General features: G+C 34.4%; 1 protein-coding gene across 18 annotated transcripts in view; it reads left to right on the forward strand.

The window, feature by feature from the left end:
- Window positions 1-20,264, forward strand: part of BCAS3 (BCAS3 microtubule associated cell migration factor) — a 703,320-nt gene that overhangs the window by 326,256 nt on the left and 356,800 nt on the right. For 9 of the 18 annotated variants that reach the window (XM_063655621.1, XM_054457116.2, XM_054457117.2 and 6 more), the window contains exons 16-17: window positions 1,280-1,430; window positions 12,464-12,508. In XM_063655621.1, the coding sequence (XP_063511691.1) occupies window positions 1,280-1,430; window positions 12,464-12,508 (196 nt within the window). The remainder of the gene's footprint in view (window positions 1-1,279; window positions 1,431-12,463; window positions 12,509-20,264) is intronic. The other 9 variants (XM_054457118.2, XM_054457119.2, XM_054457124.2 and 6 more) reach the window with 1 other exon arrangement.

Below are 20,264 nucleotides of genomic sequence, written 5' to 3' on the forward strand. Positions count from 1 at the left end.
GAAAGGCAATTAAAGGAGAAAGGATAATCTTTTTAGCAAATGGTGATGGAACAATTACACTTCTATATTAAAAAAATGAACACAATGAACCTCAACTCTCACTACATACACAAAAATGAACTAAAAATAAATCACAGTTTGCTTTTCCCCTGTCAAATCAACATTGCACTGGAAGTTCTAGGTAGGTCAGTGAGGCCAAAAAAAAAAGCATCTAGACTGGAAAGGCAGAAGTAAAACTATCTGTTTTTTGAGGATGACATAATTATGTGTGTAGAAAATCCTCAGGAATCCAGAAGACATTATTAGAACTAAGAAATGAGCTCAGCAAAGTTGTAGGATACAAGATCAATGTACAAAAGTTACCTGTATTTCTATACATTAACAATGAATAATCTGAAAAATGAAATTAAGAAAACAATTCCATTTTCAAATTGCATGAAAAAGAATGAAATAATTAGTAGTAAGTTAACCAAAGAAGTACAAAACTTGTACCCTGAAAACTACAAAACAACATTGAAGGAAATTTAAGAATACCTGGATAAATGGAAAGGCATCCTAAGTTCTTGGATTAAAAGACATATTATTGTGAAAATGGCAGTATTCCCAAAATTGATCTCCAGATTAAATGTAATCCCTATCAAAAGCTCAGCTGGCTTTTATTTAGAAATTGACAAGGTATGGGGGAACTAGCAGATTGTGTTGGATGTAAGGACCTAAGCGGGGCAACAAACCACTTTAACTGTCTTTAGAAAGATTAGGAATTCAGCCCTAATTCCCAAAGACTGAAATATGTTAATAATTAAGCCACACTTGGTGTTACCACAATTCTTCTTTTTTGTTTGTTTGTTTAGAGACAAGGTCTCTCTATGCCACCTGGGCTTGGAGTGCAGGGGTGCTGTCATAACTCACTGTAACCTTGAATTTCTGGACTCAAGTAATCCTCTTGCCTCAGTCTTTAGTAGCTAGGATGACAGGCATGTACCATAATACTCAGCTAATTTTTGATATTTTTTGTAGAGATGGGGTCTCACTCTGTTGCCCAGGCTGGCCTCAAACTCCTGGCCCCCTGCCTTGGCCTCCCAAAGTGCTGGGATTACAGGCATGAGCTGTCCAGCTCTCCAGGAATAGTTTGGTTTCTTCTCATCCACATAATTGTAATTCTCTTGGCATCAATTCTACCTTTGATGCCTTTCTTAAATGATTACTGGAGTCAGTGAAAATCCTATCGGAGATAGAGAACTTCCCTCGGTGATGCTTTTCTTTATTTTTCTCTTTGTAGGGAAACTGAACAGCCAAGACTCCTATAACAATTTCACCAACAACAACCCTGGCAACCCTCGGCTCTCTCCTCTCCCCAGCTTGATGGTAGTGATGCCTCTCGCACAAATCAAGCAGCCAATGACATTGGGGACCATCACCAAACGAACCGGGTAAGGCCTTAGGCTTGGTGCTTTCTTAACAGCTGTTTTATAGGGTTGAATGAATAAAAATCAAACATACTTTTTCTTTGTGTGGTTTTTATTATGTTCTTCATTTCCAGCTGAAATGAGACTTAATGGCATCAGATTAAGTACAAAGCATAGAACTTGCACAAGCATACTTGCACACAACCATGTATACACACATCCATCGAGAAAAGCAAAACAGTGACAAGCTGTGAAAACTAGTATTGGCTAATCAAAAACAGATCCATCTACTTCGTCTTATCCTTACTGCCTTGTGGCTTTGCCTGCAAGTACAGTTTCATTTTCCTGGCTCTTTCGGGATTTGAAATGACTCCCAAATTTTGACAGATACAAATACGGAGAGAACCTTAGATGACAACCATCTTTTTAATACTTTGAAAAAAATCTATATTGAGATATAATTTACATATAATAATCTGTCATTAGTGTCAGGACAATGTGATGTCATTGGTAGTTTTCAAAGCCAGTGCACTAAGATTTGGGCTTTATTTAAGATTGGTCATTAACTTCCTTAAAGACTTTTGATGACTCACTTGATTTATTTGTGCTTATTTTAGCAATTTGCTACCCCTTAGGAATGTAAGATTATCACTTCATTAGGTTCCTGAAAATAAACTGCTAGGTCTATGATATCATTAGATATTCAATTGTATATTAACACTGGAAATCCATTTTATATCAGAAAATATATGTCTATAGGCAAATTATTTGTTTTCTATAATGAGCAATCCTGAAGTTTAACCTAATTTGAAAGGAACAACTTTTTTACATTTCTGTATTAAAGTAGTCAGGAGAAAACCCTGTCTGGCCTCAAACAGTCCTCAAGTTCTTTCTAATGAAAGGAATATATTAAATTATTTGGCTGCTATGTCAATATATCTTAATTTTGTTGTGCTCAGTATTAATGTGTTTACAGAGATCACTTTTGTGAGAAGAAATACTCAGTAGTCTCAGGGACAAGGCCTTTGAGCTCCAGGTATCACCATAACATAGAAATTGACCCTGTAGCTAGGTGGAGTGGTGTTTGTATATAAAGAGATCCTGTTGCTGCATGCAGACATAAAATTGAGTCTGTGGCATTTGCTGTATTTTTCATCTATATCCCAAATCAGACATCTTAAGGCACTAATAATTTGGTCTGTGTATCTATCTTTTTAATTTTTTTCAGCTTTTTAACTCCTTGGGTCCAGGAAAAGTATAATTTTAAATTGGATTTCAACTTTCTCTTCCTCTGTTTATTTTAAAATAAGAATAATGGCTGTGAATAATGAAGAGGTTATGTCCTTTATATTCACAATTAGGTTATTTTTTCGTTGTATATTACATTCCTAGGATGTAGAATCAAAAATGGGACTAAATCTGGAATCATAAAGTTTCTTTTTTACTTACCGAAGTTAGTCAGTACATAATTGTATCATCTTGATTCACTCCAGCATTGTACAATTCTCCAAAGTACTTACAAATTTTAGCCTGTCTTTTCTGAATCTAAGTGAAACCATCCTCAAAATTGTTTCTCTGTAATTTAATTTTATATTCAGAGTGAGGGAAATTTAAGAAGGTTCGAAAGGCTCCTGGAGTCATAAAAGCATATTCTGGTGCTTTGTTTCTGGTGTGTGTTTATTTAATTTTAACGTAAGAGCTGTCCTGTTTTATAATGCAAAGAATTAGCTCTCTTTTTCTAATGAGCTTCTCCAAATATATCTCTGAAATAGTAACTGAAGTTTAGTGCATAAAATGATATGATGTTAGAATTTAGTTCATAATATTTATGGTGAGGGGTAGGAAGTGAGTCTACTTTTTTATGTAGTATTTGAAATTTTCCATAAGATGATAAAATCTCTCGCTTTCTTTCTCTCTCTCTCCCTCTTACGACCTGATTTCTCTCTACACTAAGATGAATAGAAACTATCAGTCATTTGATGTCCTCCTGTGTTACCACACATTATGCATTTAGATAAAATTCTTATGTTTCCTTTTCTTATAAAAATTTGCTCTCTGTTCTCAGATTTTTGGAGCACGTATTCTGTTGTGTTATGAACAATTTATTAATAAGGGAAGTGTTATCAATTTGAGTTATTTTATGTGCTTTGAAACAAATGTTAGTTAAGATACTTGTATCATATTGTTTACTAGGCTTTGTATCTTAATTTATACCATTTTATTTCTGCCATAGTTTCAAATTCTTTTTAGCATGCCTTGTATTGAAGTGTTTAGAGAGAATAACTGATACTTGTCCCACAACGAGTACTAGGTTTTAATTTACTTGTGACATAGTTTCAGACTTACAGAAATGTTTCAAGACTAGCCAAAGGAATTCTTGTATACCCAAATTCCTCAATTTTTTTTTTTTTTTTTGAGACGTAGTCTTGCTCTGTCTCCCAGGCTGGAGTGCAGTGGTGCGATCTCAGCTCACTGCAACCTCTGCCTCCCTGGTTCAAGTGATTCTCCTGCCTCAGCCTCCCTAGTAGCTGGGATTACGGGTGTGCGCCACCACACCCAGCTTATTTTTGTATTTTTAGTACAGACGGGGTTTCTCCATGTTGGCTAGGCTGGTCTCGAATTCCTGACCTCAAGTGATCCACCTGACTCGGCGTCCCAAAGTGCTGGGATTACAGGCATGAGCCACCACGCCTGGCTCCAAATGTTAATAGATCAACTTATTTGCTTTATCATTCATATTCTCCCTCTGCCTGCATAAACACTAACACGTCATTCACGTTCTCTCCCTCTGCCTGCGTATACACTAACATGTTACGTTTTTTCTAATTGTCTTACAATAAGTTTCAGCCTTAATATACCCTTATCCCTACATACTTCAATGTGTAATTTCTAAAGGCACAGACATTCTCTTATATAACTGTAGTACAGTTATCAGAAGAAGAGATCTTGAACGTATTTCATTCGTTTTTTTAATTCCACATAATTGTGGTCTATAATGAATTTTCTACTTGTAGCATAGCTTTAGTGTACTACAAATTACCCAACCTACTATTCCTTTTTTCCCTTGCCATCTACTATTTTTTATCCCTTCCTATTAATACAGAGTAGAGTGACTGATAAGACTTTGATGATAATGGGCAGTCATAACTTATACTTGACTGTTGCTAGATGACAATACTCAATATCTTTAAGCCAGAGGTCCCCAACCCCTGGGCCACAGACTGGTACTAGTCCCTGGCCTGTTAGGAACTGAGCCGCACAGCAGGAGGTGAACAACAGGCAAGTGAGCATCACCACCTGAGCGCTGCCTCCTGTCAGATCAGCGGCAGCATTAGATTCTCGTAAGAGTGCAAACCCTATTGTTGTGAACTACACATGCGAGGGACCTAGGCTGCACGCTCCTTATGAGAATCTAATGCCTCATGATCTGAAGTGAAACTTCCATGAAACCTATTCCTGGTGCCGAAAAGGTTGGGGATCACTCCTTAAGCCACTCTCTGAAGAGTTTGTTGATTATACTTGGAAACTACTATTGACTTTTCTGATCATTCTTTTACTATAAGTTATCTAAACATTTAATCATAAAGTTTTCAGAATATAATATATGGTTTGATTATTTTAAAATTTAACATTTTCACTAAAATACATGTATTTTGCCTTGTCAAAAGTAATATTTGATTCGTGAGAACCAAATATATTCTGTGAATTTTTGTTTTTGCCATATGCCGAGTTTTGAAGCAAATCTCAGACAATATTTCATCCCATTAGCTTTCATCCTATTAGATTTTAAAGGCTATATTTATTTTATTAAATTTTTTTTACTATGACAAATTCTGAAGACTGGAGTTAGCTAATTTCCATTAATTATTGGCATTAAATTGTATTGTATTTGCTGAGAAATCCGATGGCTCCATTAACGTCACCAGGGTGATGAGCACATGAGAGTTTTCATTTTCCGTGTCTCTTTTTATTCTGGAAATTCTCATTTACTCAAGCTTTGCTTTTATAAAATTCCTTTCCTAGTATTTTTAAAATAAAATCAACAAGAAGTATTTGACATGGATTATGTAGAAAGAGAACACAGAGTGACCCACTTATAGACAGATAAATTATATTCTGTTTTCAATATACCTGATAATGTAGTTGGTAAAATTATGTACTTAGGTTAGATAAGTTTCCACTTCATCTATGTCCAAGGTAGTTTGCACATAGTCATAAAATAACCATAAAGCGTTATATTTCTAAAGTAAAGATTTCTAAAGATTTCTAGGATCCAGTAATTAAATATCCAAATTGAGACAGAAGCCTCAACTTAAACCTTAAGGGGACAAAACGTGTGTTTACCATATTCAACATCTGCCTTCTTATGTTTGCAAATATATATGCCTGAAAGCCTGTGCAGTGTCAGGGACCATCTGTCTCACTGTGAGACATACATGAGGCCAGTAGAACTACAAATAGCAGAAGACAGATGTATTTACACCTTCTTGTTCAGTACCTTGAAGCAGCACTTGGAGGTAATAAGGCCTGTTTTGGCAACAGCTGCTACTTAACTCCATGACAGTATACATTGACGGAGGTAAAAGAAGTGTTAGACATTATTTGGCTCCAATAATCACCCATTCAAACAGACTCTGTTTTCTTTCAGTTTAAGACTGGAGGTTTAAAAAGTCCAGGTTATCACATCCATCATGTTCTTATCATATATAAGTAAGAATAGTTCTCCTAATCTATTAAAAGTGAAATTAGGTGCCAAGAGGTTGCTCCATATATTGGATGTTAGGTTTTGTAGTAGGGATTTATTAGCAGCATTTCATAGATGTTTGGCATTATCAAGTGAGTGATCAAGTTTTAAAAAATACTTTCTATGTAACAATTCACAAAAAAATGTTCATCAATGAGCTTAATTTTATCTGCTTAAATCTAAAATTATTTATATTTACAAATTATTTTATGGACACAAGCAGAGAACAGTAAATTTCAAAAAGAAGTCATGGTGGGTAGTTCCATGGGAATAAAAAATATTAAAATTGAAAATGAAGTTACTTCCTTGCTCTTACTAGGTGGACCACTTTTTGTGAAGTAAACATGGGATGATTTGCTCTCTCGTAGGTTTCCTTTTCCTTAAATGGAAGTAGCTCCTCATTTCTTTCCCCCTCCCCATCTTTATATTTACTCATTTCATTTCTTCTCTTTTCTTTTGAGACAGAGTCTTGCTCTGTCACCCAGGCTGGAGTGCAGTGGTGTGTGATCTCCGCCCACTGCAACCTCTGCCTCCTGGGCTCAGGTGATTCTCTTGACTCAGCCTCCTGAGTAGCTGGGTCTACAGGTGGGTGTGTGCCACAATGCCTGTCTAAGTTTTGTATTTTTTGTAGAGATTGGATTTCTCTATGTTGCCCAAGCTGGTCTTGAACTCCTGGTCTCAAGTGATCCAACTGCCACAGCCTCCCAAAGTGCTGGGATTATAGGCATGAGCAACCGCGCCTGGCCATGTTTATTCATTTCTTTGTGAAGATTTAGGTGGTTATTAGGAACCTTCAGATGCACCCTGTAGAAGTAGATTAAGTAATATAGTGGAAAAAATATGGAATTAGGAGTCTGAGGCCCTGGCTTCTTCTCATCTGGGTTCTGCCACCTATTTGCCAGTGTGTCCTAGGTAAATTTCTTCACCTGAAAAAAAAAAAGTTTATATATATGGATTATAATCTTTTAATCCTTATCATGTATGAGTTTCTACCAGTTCTTTGATCCCATTTCTAAGCCTCAGGACTGTTGAGCAGCCGTAAGCCAGTGCTGATGAGCTCAGGCCCCACTTAGAAAGCATAGATGCTTTTAAATGATATTAAATGGAAGCATTAAATAGCATTTATTCAGACACATCCGGTTGATATTTGTAGACCAAATCTACCATCAGACTTGGCTATGTGAGTAGGCCTTGCAGAAGGTCTATTCCTTATTTTAATTCAATTAGGTACACCTTGGCTCATTTACACAGTTTGGCCTGAGCCTTAAACTTTATAGGCAAAGTTCGGAGAATTAAACTGGAAATATTTGGAGAAAGACCCACTAGATACAGATATAATAGCTTGGGTAATTCCCCACCTCATGTCTCTGCCTTATGTAAGTACCAGTTCTTCATAGCTAAGCAATGGATGTTTGGTTCTAGATATTAAATAATGGACAATGTATTTTCATTGGAATATATATGGATGTGACTACATACACAGTATATTTAACATAGTTTGAGTTCCAATTTTTCTCCTACATCAGTGGAGTACTTAAACCACACCATACTGTAAATCTGGGAATTTTTTTTGGATGATGTCTACTATATACCATATATATATTTTTTGTTGTTTGTTTGTTTTGTTTTGTTTTTGATATGGAGTCTTGCTCTGTAGCCCAGGCTGGAGAGCAGCGGCGTGATCTTGGCTCACTGCAAGCTCCACCTCCTGGGTTCATGCCATTCTCTTGCCTCAGCCTCCCGAGTAGCTGGAACTACAGGCGCCTGGCTAATTTTTTTGTATTTTTAGTAGAGACGGGGTTTCACCGTGTTAGCCAGGATGGTCTCAATCTCTTGACATCGTGATCCACCTGCCTCAGCCTCCCAAAGTGCTGGGATTACAGGTGTGAGCTACCACGCCCGGTCTATACCATATTTTTAAAAGTCAGCAGGCATAAATTTCTACAGAAGTTTGACATTATTTATGTTATGTTCATCTCTTTTTTTGCCGCATATAACAGAATTTTAACACTATCAATGTTTTTTTCCTAATGAAAAGTCACCCAGGCTCAAGTGCAGTAGTGTGATTGTAGTTCACTGTATCTTCAAACTCCTGGGCTCAAGTGATCATCCCACTTCAGCCTCCTGAATAGCTGGCACTACAGGCCTATATCGCCGCACCCGGCTGATTTTTAAAATGTTGTGGAGAGATAGGTCTTGCTGAGGCTAGTCTTGAACTCCTACCCTCAATCCGTCCTGCCTTAGCCTCCCAAAGTGCTGGAATTATAGGCATGAGCCACCATGCCCAGCCTGGTAATGAAAATCTTCTAAATCTTGAGTTTATCACTTAAAATTGGGTATCATGTGTATCTCAAATTAGACACTTATCTGTTTTAGCTTCAGTTTCCCCTACAGATCAATAGTTGACTACCAATAATACCATAGGTCTCTTTGGTAGGGAGCAATTAAAATTAATGAAAAATTCAAAGTATAACTTAAAAATGATATTAGGAATAATTTACTGATATGCATGTGGGAAATGCAAGTTCACTTCAGTTGTTGTTTTAACAGAGAGCACACAGAATTTAGAAGTCATTAGCATCCCTAGAATTTATTTTTAGAGAAATATGGCTCTGCTTCAATATTTGACACATAATGTTGTATAGCTTTTTCTCTGCTTCGTCTCTGTTTATTACGTTTAATATTTATATGGGCTCATTCTGATGTCTGTTCTGTGGCAGTGCCTGAATTGTCTTAGGACATGATTAATTGAAAAATAAGGTTTATAGAGTATGTTTATAAAATTTGTCTCTTAGATGCCAGGTACTTCTTTAACTCTGGAGATGATTGAACAGAATTGTTACTAATACCTTTTAGCACTAGAGTCAGATTATAGAGGATTGGAGGATTTCAAATCAAATTTGCTTTTTTCTCATATTAAAAAAATTCTTCATATTTGCCTTGTTTTCAGCTAGTAAGATTGAAGACTTTGTGGTACCATGTGGCATTCAACAAAACGAATCTGTTGAATGACTGACATAGTGTTATGGTATATTATAAAACATAATTCTTTCCTATCTTCTGGGAGTCTCCTGAAGAAATCCCTTGAGAACTAATGGCCAGGTCATTTTACGGTGGCCTATATATAAGTCTGTAATATTTCTGGATTTTTAGTCTCTTGACCAGATTTTCCTGAGATTTAAAAATCAGAATTCAGCTCAAAAAGGATATAATTATGACAAATTGAGTAGGTTTTATATGGCGGGATTGTTAAGCCTGCTAAAATTTAATGGTGATTGGAAAACACCAATTATTCAGGTTTGAATATAGTAATTTGGGTTGCCTGTGTTAATAAAGAGAATATTTCATTCAGTATACACTCCCACTCATATCATCTCTTTTTCTTTCCACTCACATCTCGCTTTAATACAAAACTATAGCTGTGCACTTTTGGGAGGGGGGAGGGAAGTCATAGGTGAAGACAGCTGGATCATGGATTTGTACTTTGTGACTTTATGTTTTCATTCCTTTGCTACTGAGGAAAGATGAAGCAGGCACATTTCAAAAGAACAGCTGACACTATCCATACAAGACGGTAATTACATCAGTCGCTATAATTCTTTGGAGTTTGTGGATCTTCTTTTACATGTATATGGCAGAGCTCTAGCTTGTAGGACTAGGCCAGAGGCAGATGAGTATAGATTTTATACATGCCAAGTGTACATGCTAAACTAGGTTCTAACCTTGTCTCTCCAGTCCCCTTTCCCCTTGAGTTCTGTTAGCCAGTGAATCCTAGTTTGATTGAATTAGGATAACTTTAAACTAACACAAGTGGGTCAAGTTGTGAATAGTGAACCTTACTGTCTTCAAACTTAACAATGATGTTATTTATTTAGTTACAGACCTGTAAACTACAGTGTCTGAGTTTTATGGTGCATTTCAGGATCATGGGACAAGGAAGTAGTTGGAGAAATCTCCTTTTGGTAACATGTTACTGCCTGGAAAGGAAAATCTCGAGGTTTTTTTGTTTGTTTGTTTGTTTTTTTTAAGTTTCTATATTTTTCTTTGGCTAACGTATGTTTCCTTTTTACATAAAAGGAAACCTAAACCTGGAAGAAAGGTATTTACTGGCTCTACAGATAGGGAATATCAGATGGTCTTTTGAATTTTTAGACACTTGAAGTTTTTGTTTCATTTTTGCTTGTTTGGTTTTTGCAGTCAATGGAAAAACCTTTTAAGTAATAAGGACTAAGTTAAACTTCTAAATTCTTTATAATAAATCAATAAGCTGATGTTCTGGATGAGATGGGAGACTGCCCTGAGTAGGTACAATGTACACTAAAGAGCAACGTAAGCCTGGACATTCCAGATTACAGTCACTTCTGTCAGAATCATTTGGACAATTTGGTTAGTTCAAGTGTCTTGCCTAATTAGGTGAAATTAAGAGAAGTTGTATACTGTGTGATAACGAAAACTTCTTCGTTTTAGAGGTATTTGTAGGCATATAGAAATGGCGTGAACCATTCCTTTTCCTGTCATTTCAGAACGGGATCACTATTCAGTTGAGAGATTGTAGTCTTCAAGTAGTTTTAGTTATTTAAATCTGTGTTTGTCAAACTGCAAGCTGAGCTCTAGTAACATTTTGGTTTTGAGGTAATTAGTCATGAAATCATATAAGGAGATTATGGCCAACATTTTTTTTCTTTAATGAAGTAGAATAGAATAAAATGCAGTTCTGCCACTGGTTCTGTGGACCAGCAGCATTGCTGTTACCTAGGAGCTTATTGGAAATACAGAATCTCAGATCCCAGCCAGACCCACAGTGTTAGAATATGAAAGTATAATAATAATAAAATTAAAAAATATATATAAATTCATCTGAAAATAAAAAAAAGAATATGCATTTATCTGCATTGTAACATAATCCCAACATTAATGTTTATAAAACATTGAAATAAAAATAGTAACATTGATTACAAATAACACATTCATTAAATTATTGTTTCTGTCTTGTTTGCGTATACTCGTGCACATACTGGCTTACACCTTAAATTGTATTTCTATGGGTTCACAGTCAAAAAAGTTTAAAATCTACTATTTTAAATGTGGATGCTGACATCGTATCGCTGGGTATGTTCTTATTCTAACTGAGAGAGAGCTATCCTTGCTTGGCCTTGGCATCATCTCTAAAGTTTTGTTTTATTTTTTATCTATCCCATTTCTCCTTCTACCTCACTTTCTTCTAGTTATCTCTTATATGTGTCTGTTCCTTTCTTTGTATATAATGCGCTTCAAGCCTCAAAATTGTACTCACTGTCGTGAAAACATTTTTCTCAAGTTTTTCTTTGTGGTCAAATATACTCAGTTTACTGGGAAAAAAATTAAGGCTAATCAGCAGGATTTTAATTTTTTAATTCTAGAACCAATTTTGAAGAAGGAAATACCCACGTTTTACCAATGTGCTTTTCTCCTCCATTTGTTATGACTTCCAAATGTCAAATGTTACAGTACCATTTGGTTTGGATATCATTAAATCACTCAGTTTCTTTATGTGCAGATGTGCATGGCATATCTTAAATGCTGGGAACAGAATTTTGAGAAGAAATATGTATAACATTGAAGTCTTACTTTGTATCCCAGTTGTATTTAAAACAAGTGATTGTAGCTTCAGTTTACTGTGTGCTAACCTAATCTAGTGCAGACCAGGTAAAGGAAGCTAACCTCTTACACCACTATTACATCCTAATTTCCTGGATTGTGGCCAAAAATAGAGAAAAGTTATACTAGTTGTACTTAGTGTTTTTTCCTTTGACCAACAATATACAATTCAACTTACGACAAATAAGCAGCTTGAAAAATATGTGCCTCTTTCTGTGGTTCTGAGACTGGAACCAGTGAAAAGCAGACAATTCATATCAAATTTTTTATCCAGTCATCGTTAGCTAATTTTAACCATTTTGTGTCACACAGCTACACATTGGTTGCTATTGATCTCACTCTTCTCCATCTGGTTATTCCATTTAACTTATACCTTGTTTTAAAGGGCTTCAGCAGTAAATTTTATTTTAACTTAGAAATACTACAGGGGTGCTCCAGAAAAGGGGGAGAAATAGAAAATTTTGAATCCCTAACTCTGAAAATTAAGGGCCTTGTTACTACACATCATTCTGTTTATTGGTTATATCAGACAGTATGTACAGCAGAATTGTAAATGATTACTAATTTTTTAGTTATTTTTATCCATACTCTATAACAGTATGATATACATGTATTTGCTAATGTTAAATGAGTTTTTCTCTAATTTTTTGTGCATTTTTCCCCCTTTTCCATGAAGGCCTTATCTCTTTGGAGCGGGGTGTTTTTCCATAAAAGCTCCATGGTGAGTTCCAGTTCAGTCCCGCATGCCTCATTCATTTGCTGTACTCTCAAAAAGTAATTTGTTTTGTAGTTTTGTTTCCAGTTGCATGGCCTGATCACAGATAGATGCACCAAGTTACTGAATAATTTGTAGACGGAACATGAATGTTGATATTTAAGCTTTAGAAAAGTGGTTTTCTTGGTTTCACTTCATTCTTTAAAAAGTAAAAAACAAAAAAAAAAAAAGATGAATTTTTTTAAATAGAAGAATTCTCTCATAATGCTCATAAATATTACAAGACAAGGCTAACACCCGAGTTTAAAGCTTTGAGTATTATGGCGTTAGAAGTTCCCTACATATCATGCATAGCACTTGAGGACATGATTTATTTTGAAATATAAATATATTTAAGGTATACCAAAATCACCTTGTAAAGTTTTTGTTGCATTTTATTTGGTCCTAAAGAGACAAAAGTTCTGTTTTTGAATAGTTTAGGTATTTAAGGAGCTACATAATGACAAAATATATATTTTACATAAAACCTCCTAAATAATTTATTATTTTGAGTTATTAGCACATACTCATCATAGCTTAATTATTTAGTAAATTCTTTCATATCAGTGCATAGAATGCAGCTTTGTCAGTCTTAGACAGGAAGGTTATAGAAGAGAATTAGAGTGTATTTAATACTTTCATGTAAAGATGGGAAGTAGAATGTGTTAAGAATGGTATAAAGTGTTTAATGGTTAAGAGTCAGACTGCCTGGGTCTTAGATCCCAATTCACACACTTACTAGCTATATGATTTGGGGGGAGTTTTCTAAAACCTTTCTATTTCTTATTTCCTTAAATGTACCTACGTAATGGACTCACTATGAGTATTAAATAAGCTGATACATATCTCAGTATGTGTTAGTATATAACAGTGCCTGGCACATAGTAAATGTGCAGTAAATGTTAGCTGCTACCACTGTTTCTTTTCCTGTTTCAGGGAAAAATACCATGTTTCAAAAGAAGCTTATTTAAATTAGATTATGTTTTTCACTTTTAAGGATATGTTAACCAGTGCGAAGTTTTGAGAAATGTAAGCTATATTAATTTTATTAATTTAGTCAGAATACTGAAAAGAGTTCTTCACATATGTGTAGTTCTCATAACTGCTAACTGGGGATCGTTCATACTGTTCTATTACACTAGAAAAAAACATTCCAACGTTTTTTCCTCTTGGACAGAAAGAAGCTTAAATAGTTCTTTAAGGTTAATTATTATTTGACACAAACTTATTTCAATGTTTATATGCCATAGGAAGATCTGAAAATTTTGTTATCGCTTAATAATAGGTGACATAAAACAAATCAACATAAAATTTTCCTCCTTGAAAATTGTAATTAGAAACAGTTTGCAAAACTATTCTAAACAAATTCAGGATATACAAGAATATACATGTCATGAAAGTCAATCTTTATTCATTTTGTTAACCAGATGTCTTCTAAAAACAAATAAGATACACAGATCTTACTTATGAGCCTTCCAGTGATCAGTGAATTTTAAATGCCACATTCAACATATAACAAAATTTCTTTGTAGAGTAAACTTAGAATTAAATTCCATTTTAGGATAAATTCTTCTTCCAAGTACAAAGCAAAGAGTTTTAGTATGTTAATAAAGATTGAAGTTTTGCATAGAAGTAAAAGATGGAATAACAACTGTTGTATGTTAAGTAAGTAAAGTTCATTCCTCCAACAGCTTATGTGCTCCTCACATTTAAGCAAAAGCACTTGTCAACCAGAAATGATTTGAGGTTGAAACAAGATTAAAAGAGCCAGATTAAAGAAAGGGATATATGAAATACAGTAGACTTTTAAATCATTGCCTGTCTTTTAGAAGACTGCTTTGTGGTTTGTTTGATGCCATCGTTAGCTCACAAGAAACTCGTTTTTAGTCACTTATACTAGACTAAAAGGTCCTCCTTTAAAATGTTACTTTCCCAGTGGTGCATGTTTTTTCCATTAAGATCTTAATGAAACCTCAAATTAAGGCAGCAAATGAATATAAATTTGACAACTTCTTCCATGTTGTTTATAAGAGCTCCTTTGTTTTAATAGTTTTTGCTATTTTTCCATGTTATTTAGCATTCAACCTGAGAATGTTTTTATTTACTGTTCTGAAATAAAACATTATATGCTAAATAAATATGTTTTTAGTATATCCAGTTATAGGGTAATATATGTATTTTGGATGAAAAATGAAATTTTTAAATGAAATGTAAATTTTCTATGAACTTTTTATTAGTTTCAAGTTGCAACATTAACACTTAGCTAAGAATTTGCTTTTGGCATATCACGATTTCTGCTAGTTCTTTATTCTCCATTAAACAGGTTTAGTCCTTTACATTCATGTACTTTCAGATGAGTTGTTATAAAATATAGTCGTTCCCTTTGGTAACAAAATAAGCTTGTTGGAAAGTAAACTATGCATCTTCAACATTTTAGTCACTTTGGACTTCCCTGGTATTATGTGTCGTCTAGGTTAGTTTAGGATATTTGAGTTTGGATGACTATATAAAATAATACAAAAGAATTACACATATAACATACTTTTTTAAACATAGGAATTTAAGATAAATAATTCCAGTGTGAATTTTTGAATCTGAATTTTGCTTTCAATATTACAAATAAATAGGAATGTATCAAGCTCTGAATTTGCATGTAGTATTGTATTTAAGCTACTGTTATTTTTGAATTGCTTATCAAAAAACATACATGACAGGTAGACAATGGGTAGTCCGTATGAGTATATTTCTTCCTCATAAAATGTTTTCATATTATATAAGGGTAAATTTTAAAGAATTAAAATTTGCATATTAAATTATAAAGTTTTAATTAGCGTTTTCTAAGAGTTTTGATCAAGCTATAAACAGTTCATGTAAACCAATCTTGTTCTCTTAAATATTTTAAAATTTTATGATTTCATTTTTTGAAAGGTACGATTTATATGGAGAGGAGAATTTATTCTTACCTGCCACATTTACACAAATCTGTTAGACCTTTAAGAAACATTTATGACAGAATAGAATAATTTTAGACAGATTGTTAATATCTTTAGTTATTTAAAATAAAATGCTTCCAGTTTTCCCATTTAGGTCTTATTTTAGAAACTAAGATTGAGAATGAGAGAAAACTTCTAAAAGAATACAAAGAATATTTTTTCTTCCTTTATAGAAAGCTGTTATACCACTTGTAATACTTACATCAATATTGGGTCTTACATTTAAACTCAAATATTGACTATTCTTTTGTGTTTTAAAAATGAAAAGAAACGGTGCTTCTGTCTGATGTTAGCTCCTTCCATGCTTGTGTCCTTCCACAGAAGGCCGTGGAGCACATTGCTGCTTATCATGCAGTCCACAGATACTTCACATCTGTCCTATTCAGATGGAGATCATTGTCCTGTAATTTTTAAGCAGATATTGTTAGAATTTTGTACTCTTTTTTTTTCTCTCTTTGCAGTTGAGTGTGGAGAAAAAAATAGGCCAGAGAAATTCAATATGTTGACCTGGCTGGATTACATAATAAAGGCCAAGGGAAGAAAAATGGGGAACTTCAGTAGCCTTTGCAAATATTTTTGAAGTCCTAGTAATGTTAATATCCTTACAACTTCCTCTGATTGCAGTGAAAATGATTCTCATTCTATGATTAGACAGTTAAGCGTTTCCTCAGAAGAAATGACAAAGAGTTAAACTCCTGATTTTTAAGTTAGCATCTTATTTGTTAATTTGGTTATTCGGTTTTTTGTTTGCTTGTGTGTTTGTTTTTCTTTTGATTACACTGATTCGTATCAGGCTTAGTAAATATGATGTTTTATGATTGTCATTTTTTGAGATGCTGAAAGTTGAATTTATTCCATTTTTTCTTTTATTTTTTGCTTAAAAGTTAAGTCAAATTTTTAAAAAATTATTGAACATGGGGTTACGTGTGAAAAACTAAGGGTAGTAAAGGAACAGGAATTATCAGTAGAAAGGAGTCCATCAGGAGTATGTCTTGTTCTCATGTATAACCATTTCAAAAAAAAAATGGATGAGTCCACATAATCAGTACAGTTAAACTTTTGGGCATCAATATAAATTTAAATATTTTTCTATCATTGTATTATTAACTTAATAAATGATTAAATAAATGAGGGAAGGCATCCAAACACCCAGAGAAATTCTTTCTAAACTTGCAAATGTTCTGTAATGAGATTTTTTAAAGACCCCTTTTGGAGGAGAAAGGGAGATATTGAGAACAAGATAGAAAAAAAGGGTTAGCATTGGAATGCTTTCCTATGAGGATTGGGTCAGCAATCTGTAAATTTACATAATATACAAAGCTAGCACTTTTCTAATACATTCACATATGTATCATTTTTCAATGTTTTATCTTTCTGTCAACAAAAGGTTATTTTGTGATAGAAATATTCTAGGTCATTGTGGAAAAGTTCATACATGGTATGTCACTGGCATATTGCTAGAAAAGCCCTTCTACTTCTGCCAAGCTTTCTTGGACTTCTAAAAACTTAGGATGAAGGGCAGATTGAACCCAAGTTAAAATTTCTAACTTTGAGTGTATCCCATAGAAGATATTTTATTCATAACGTTCTTTTTATTAGATTATTTCTCCTTTTTATTCCTCTGCAGATCTTAAAGACACACACATATTTTTATGTTTTTATTTTGCTGAAATACCACAATCATTCCAAATTATAGATTGATGATAGAAATAACTTGATATGAGTGTGTTTACCCAATATGCTTCATACCCAACACACAACACTATGTTATGTAGCAGATAGCAAGTTATTTTCAGGGTGAAAACTCTTTTGACTCCTTAATAAACACAGACTTTTACCAATGGAATTTAAGGCCCTATAAGAGGAAAAAAGAAATGATGAAATATAAGAATAAAAATGATAATTCTTTACTGAAATTAAACATAGTTTTACCATAAAATACTTATTCTCTGTAGGAGATACTGAGCTTATGTAAAAATAACACTGTGTTGATGCTTTTTACTTGTGTGTTCCAAAACAGAATTGTATGTAACTTATAGATGTATAAGAGATTTTAGCTTTTGACATGAGCTGATTAGACTGTAAACTAGTAAACATACAAAAAATATTTTTTGTATGTCAAAAAACTAAATTGATGTCCTCTCATTTTTCTACTTTTTATTTTCATGTTAGAAAGTTTGCCATCTGGCCTGGAAGCAACTATTTTTAAGTCTGTTTAGGATGCATACTTCAGAGGGACCATATTTTCTCTTAAGAAGAGGCATGCTCACTTGTTACTTACCACATGATTTAAAAACAACAACAATGACATCCAGTAATTTGCAAAGAGCTTTGAGTTTGTCCCAATGAAGCTTGTTGGTACATTGTAGTAGCTTTGTTCTCTGATGGTGATTCTAGTAAAAGCACATAGTCGCACAACTGCAAACTGCTTTCAAAAAATTCTACAATACTTTTCTCTTTCCCGTTCCCCCAGCCCCCATCTTCCCAAAACTCCTAAGGATTAAAAATGACCAGTGGTACCTCAAAGATACCAGCTAGAGGAATTTGTCAGTTCAATGATAGCAGTTTAGTGATGGAAATAAAAGCTTTGAAAGAAGCCTTATATTCTCAGGTAATGCAACAGAGAGCATCATAACCAGAAAGAACAATTCTGATGCCAGTGACCCAGATATCATGAGAAGGTGCATATTTGTTCAGGTATAGGGCAGAGGAGAGTCTTCCTTTCTGGAGGTATGTTACTGCAGTTGTGACAGATGCAAGTATGAAGAGGTGAAACAGTTTATAGAGCCAGATTCAGCTTCCCACAGAAACTTTTTATTTAAAAACGATGTCTTTATTCCCTGTCACTGGAAGTCTCACTGTGACTGGTTGACATTTTAGGCATGGATTTTTTCTGTTGCAGGAATAATGAGAAGTGTTTTAAGAAATGTTAATGGCAGAAGAGGTTTCTTTCATATATAGTAATATGCATTACCATGGATTTTGTTCAAAGTGGGGAGACCAAAGGGACCAATCATGGTTGCCTCTGATCCAGACTTAGCCATCCTTAGAGGAAGATGTTTAAACAATCCTCAGGAAATAAGATGTCTGAGAGACTATTTAAAATGTCATAGGAACTGGGAAACTGAGATTACCAAAGCAAAGTCTGAATTTTTTGAAGATTAGGTTGGGGCTGAGGGCCATATAGAAGAGTTAGTATTTGCTGAGTACTGTGATATGGGAAAGTACTGCCCTGGGAACTTTACCTGCTTTGTCTAATATAGTGGTTCTCAGAGTTGAGCATGCATCAGAATCATCTGGAGGTTTTGTTTCAAAACACGGATTGTTGGGCTCCATTCCCAGAGTTTCTGATTTAGTAGGTCTGGGATGGGGCCTATGAGTATTTGCTTGCACACCTAAGAAGTCCTCAGGTGGTACTGTGAGCTGGGGACAGTGCTTTGAGACAACATAATCATTAAAATAATCCTATGAAGTAGGCATTACTATTTCTGTTTTACATATTAGTAGTCTGAACTCTGAGAGGTTAAATAACTTAACCAAAAGTCACACAGCTCAGAGGTGCCGGCACTGGGATTCAACTATATGTTTCTTCCTGACTTCAAAACTATCTCTTTCCATCCTACCATACTTTAGTAAAGGATGAAAACAAAAATTCAGCAAAATAAGGTAGAACTAATGTTTGACATTGGAGGTTGACTAGCAGAGGGGAACATCAGAGCTCTTGTTTTTATTGTTTCCTACCTGGGCTGTGATCTTGACCAGTGCACGATGAGGCTACTGGTTTATGAATTAGAGAAAATAATTTATCAAAGGTGGTTGGCAAAATTGCTTTGGGAAGCCCTTGATAAACCAGAAGAGAACAGAAATACGGGATTGAAAAGATGTGAGGTCGATATTAGAAGCTGAACATGAAAACTTATTTGTGGGAAACAGGAGATCTACTTCTTTTGAATGGCAGTGACAGGAAGTAATGGCAGTTACTAAATGTGTCCTCAGACATATGAGCAACAGAAAAGATTTAGGTTTGAGAGGCTATTGATATGGAACTCCACCTTGGTCTTTTTCACTGAACAAAAATAGACATATCATTTTCACAAATCCAAGAAGAAAAAGAGACAACAGGAAGATCAGCGAATATAATTGCATTAGATGATTAGCTGTTCTCCCCTTGCACTATCTAACTCTTCATAGCATTGTGGTCGAGAGAGCATTTTCAAGGCTTCATTCTATATCACCTCATTTTCATCCATGCTCTCTAAATTCATTTATACTGTTAATCCCACATGTTACAGATTGGTGCAAAAGTAATTGCAGTTTTTGCCATTAAAGGCAGTGGCAAAAACCACAATTACTTTTGCATCAGCCTAATATATATAGAAATGAAGTGATAAACCATTTTATTATTATGAGATGTTCATGCTGGTACTATTGCTTCACTTTGAAATTTCTATGGAAATGTTACTCATCTGAAAAGAAGTGACTTGGATTTTGCCAGCACATACTTCAAAAAGGAGTTGATTTTTATTGGTCTTATAAATGTTGCTCTCTTTACAAAACTCTGGAACTTTGAAATAATTCTATTTTTACTCCAGAACATAGTCTCACATCACCATTTATTACTTAAGGCAAAATGCATGTTCATATTGGAGGATTTGAATAGGGGTGGAATTTAAAGGAAAAACTGTCATTACCTAAAGGAGTGTCATTTCATCATGATAATTGTTTTTTAC

The sequence above is a fragment of the Pongo pygmaeus genome, chromosome 19, assembly GCF_028885625.2.
Source record: "Pongo pygmaeus isolate AG05252 chromosome 19, NHGRI_mPonPyg2-v2.0_pri, whole genome shotgun sequence".
Lineage (NCBI taxonomy): Eukaryota > Metazoa > Chordata > Mammalia > Primates > Hominidae > Pongo > Pongo pygmaeus.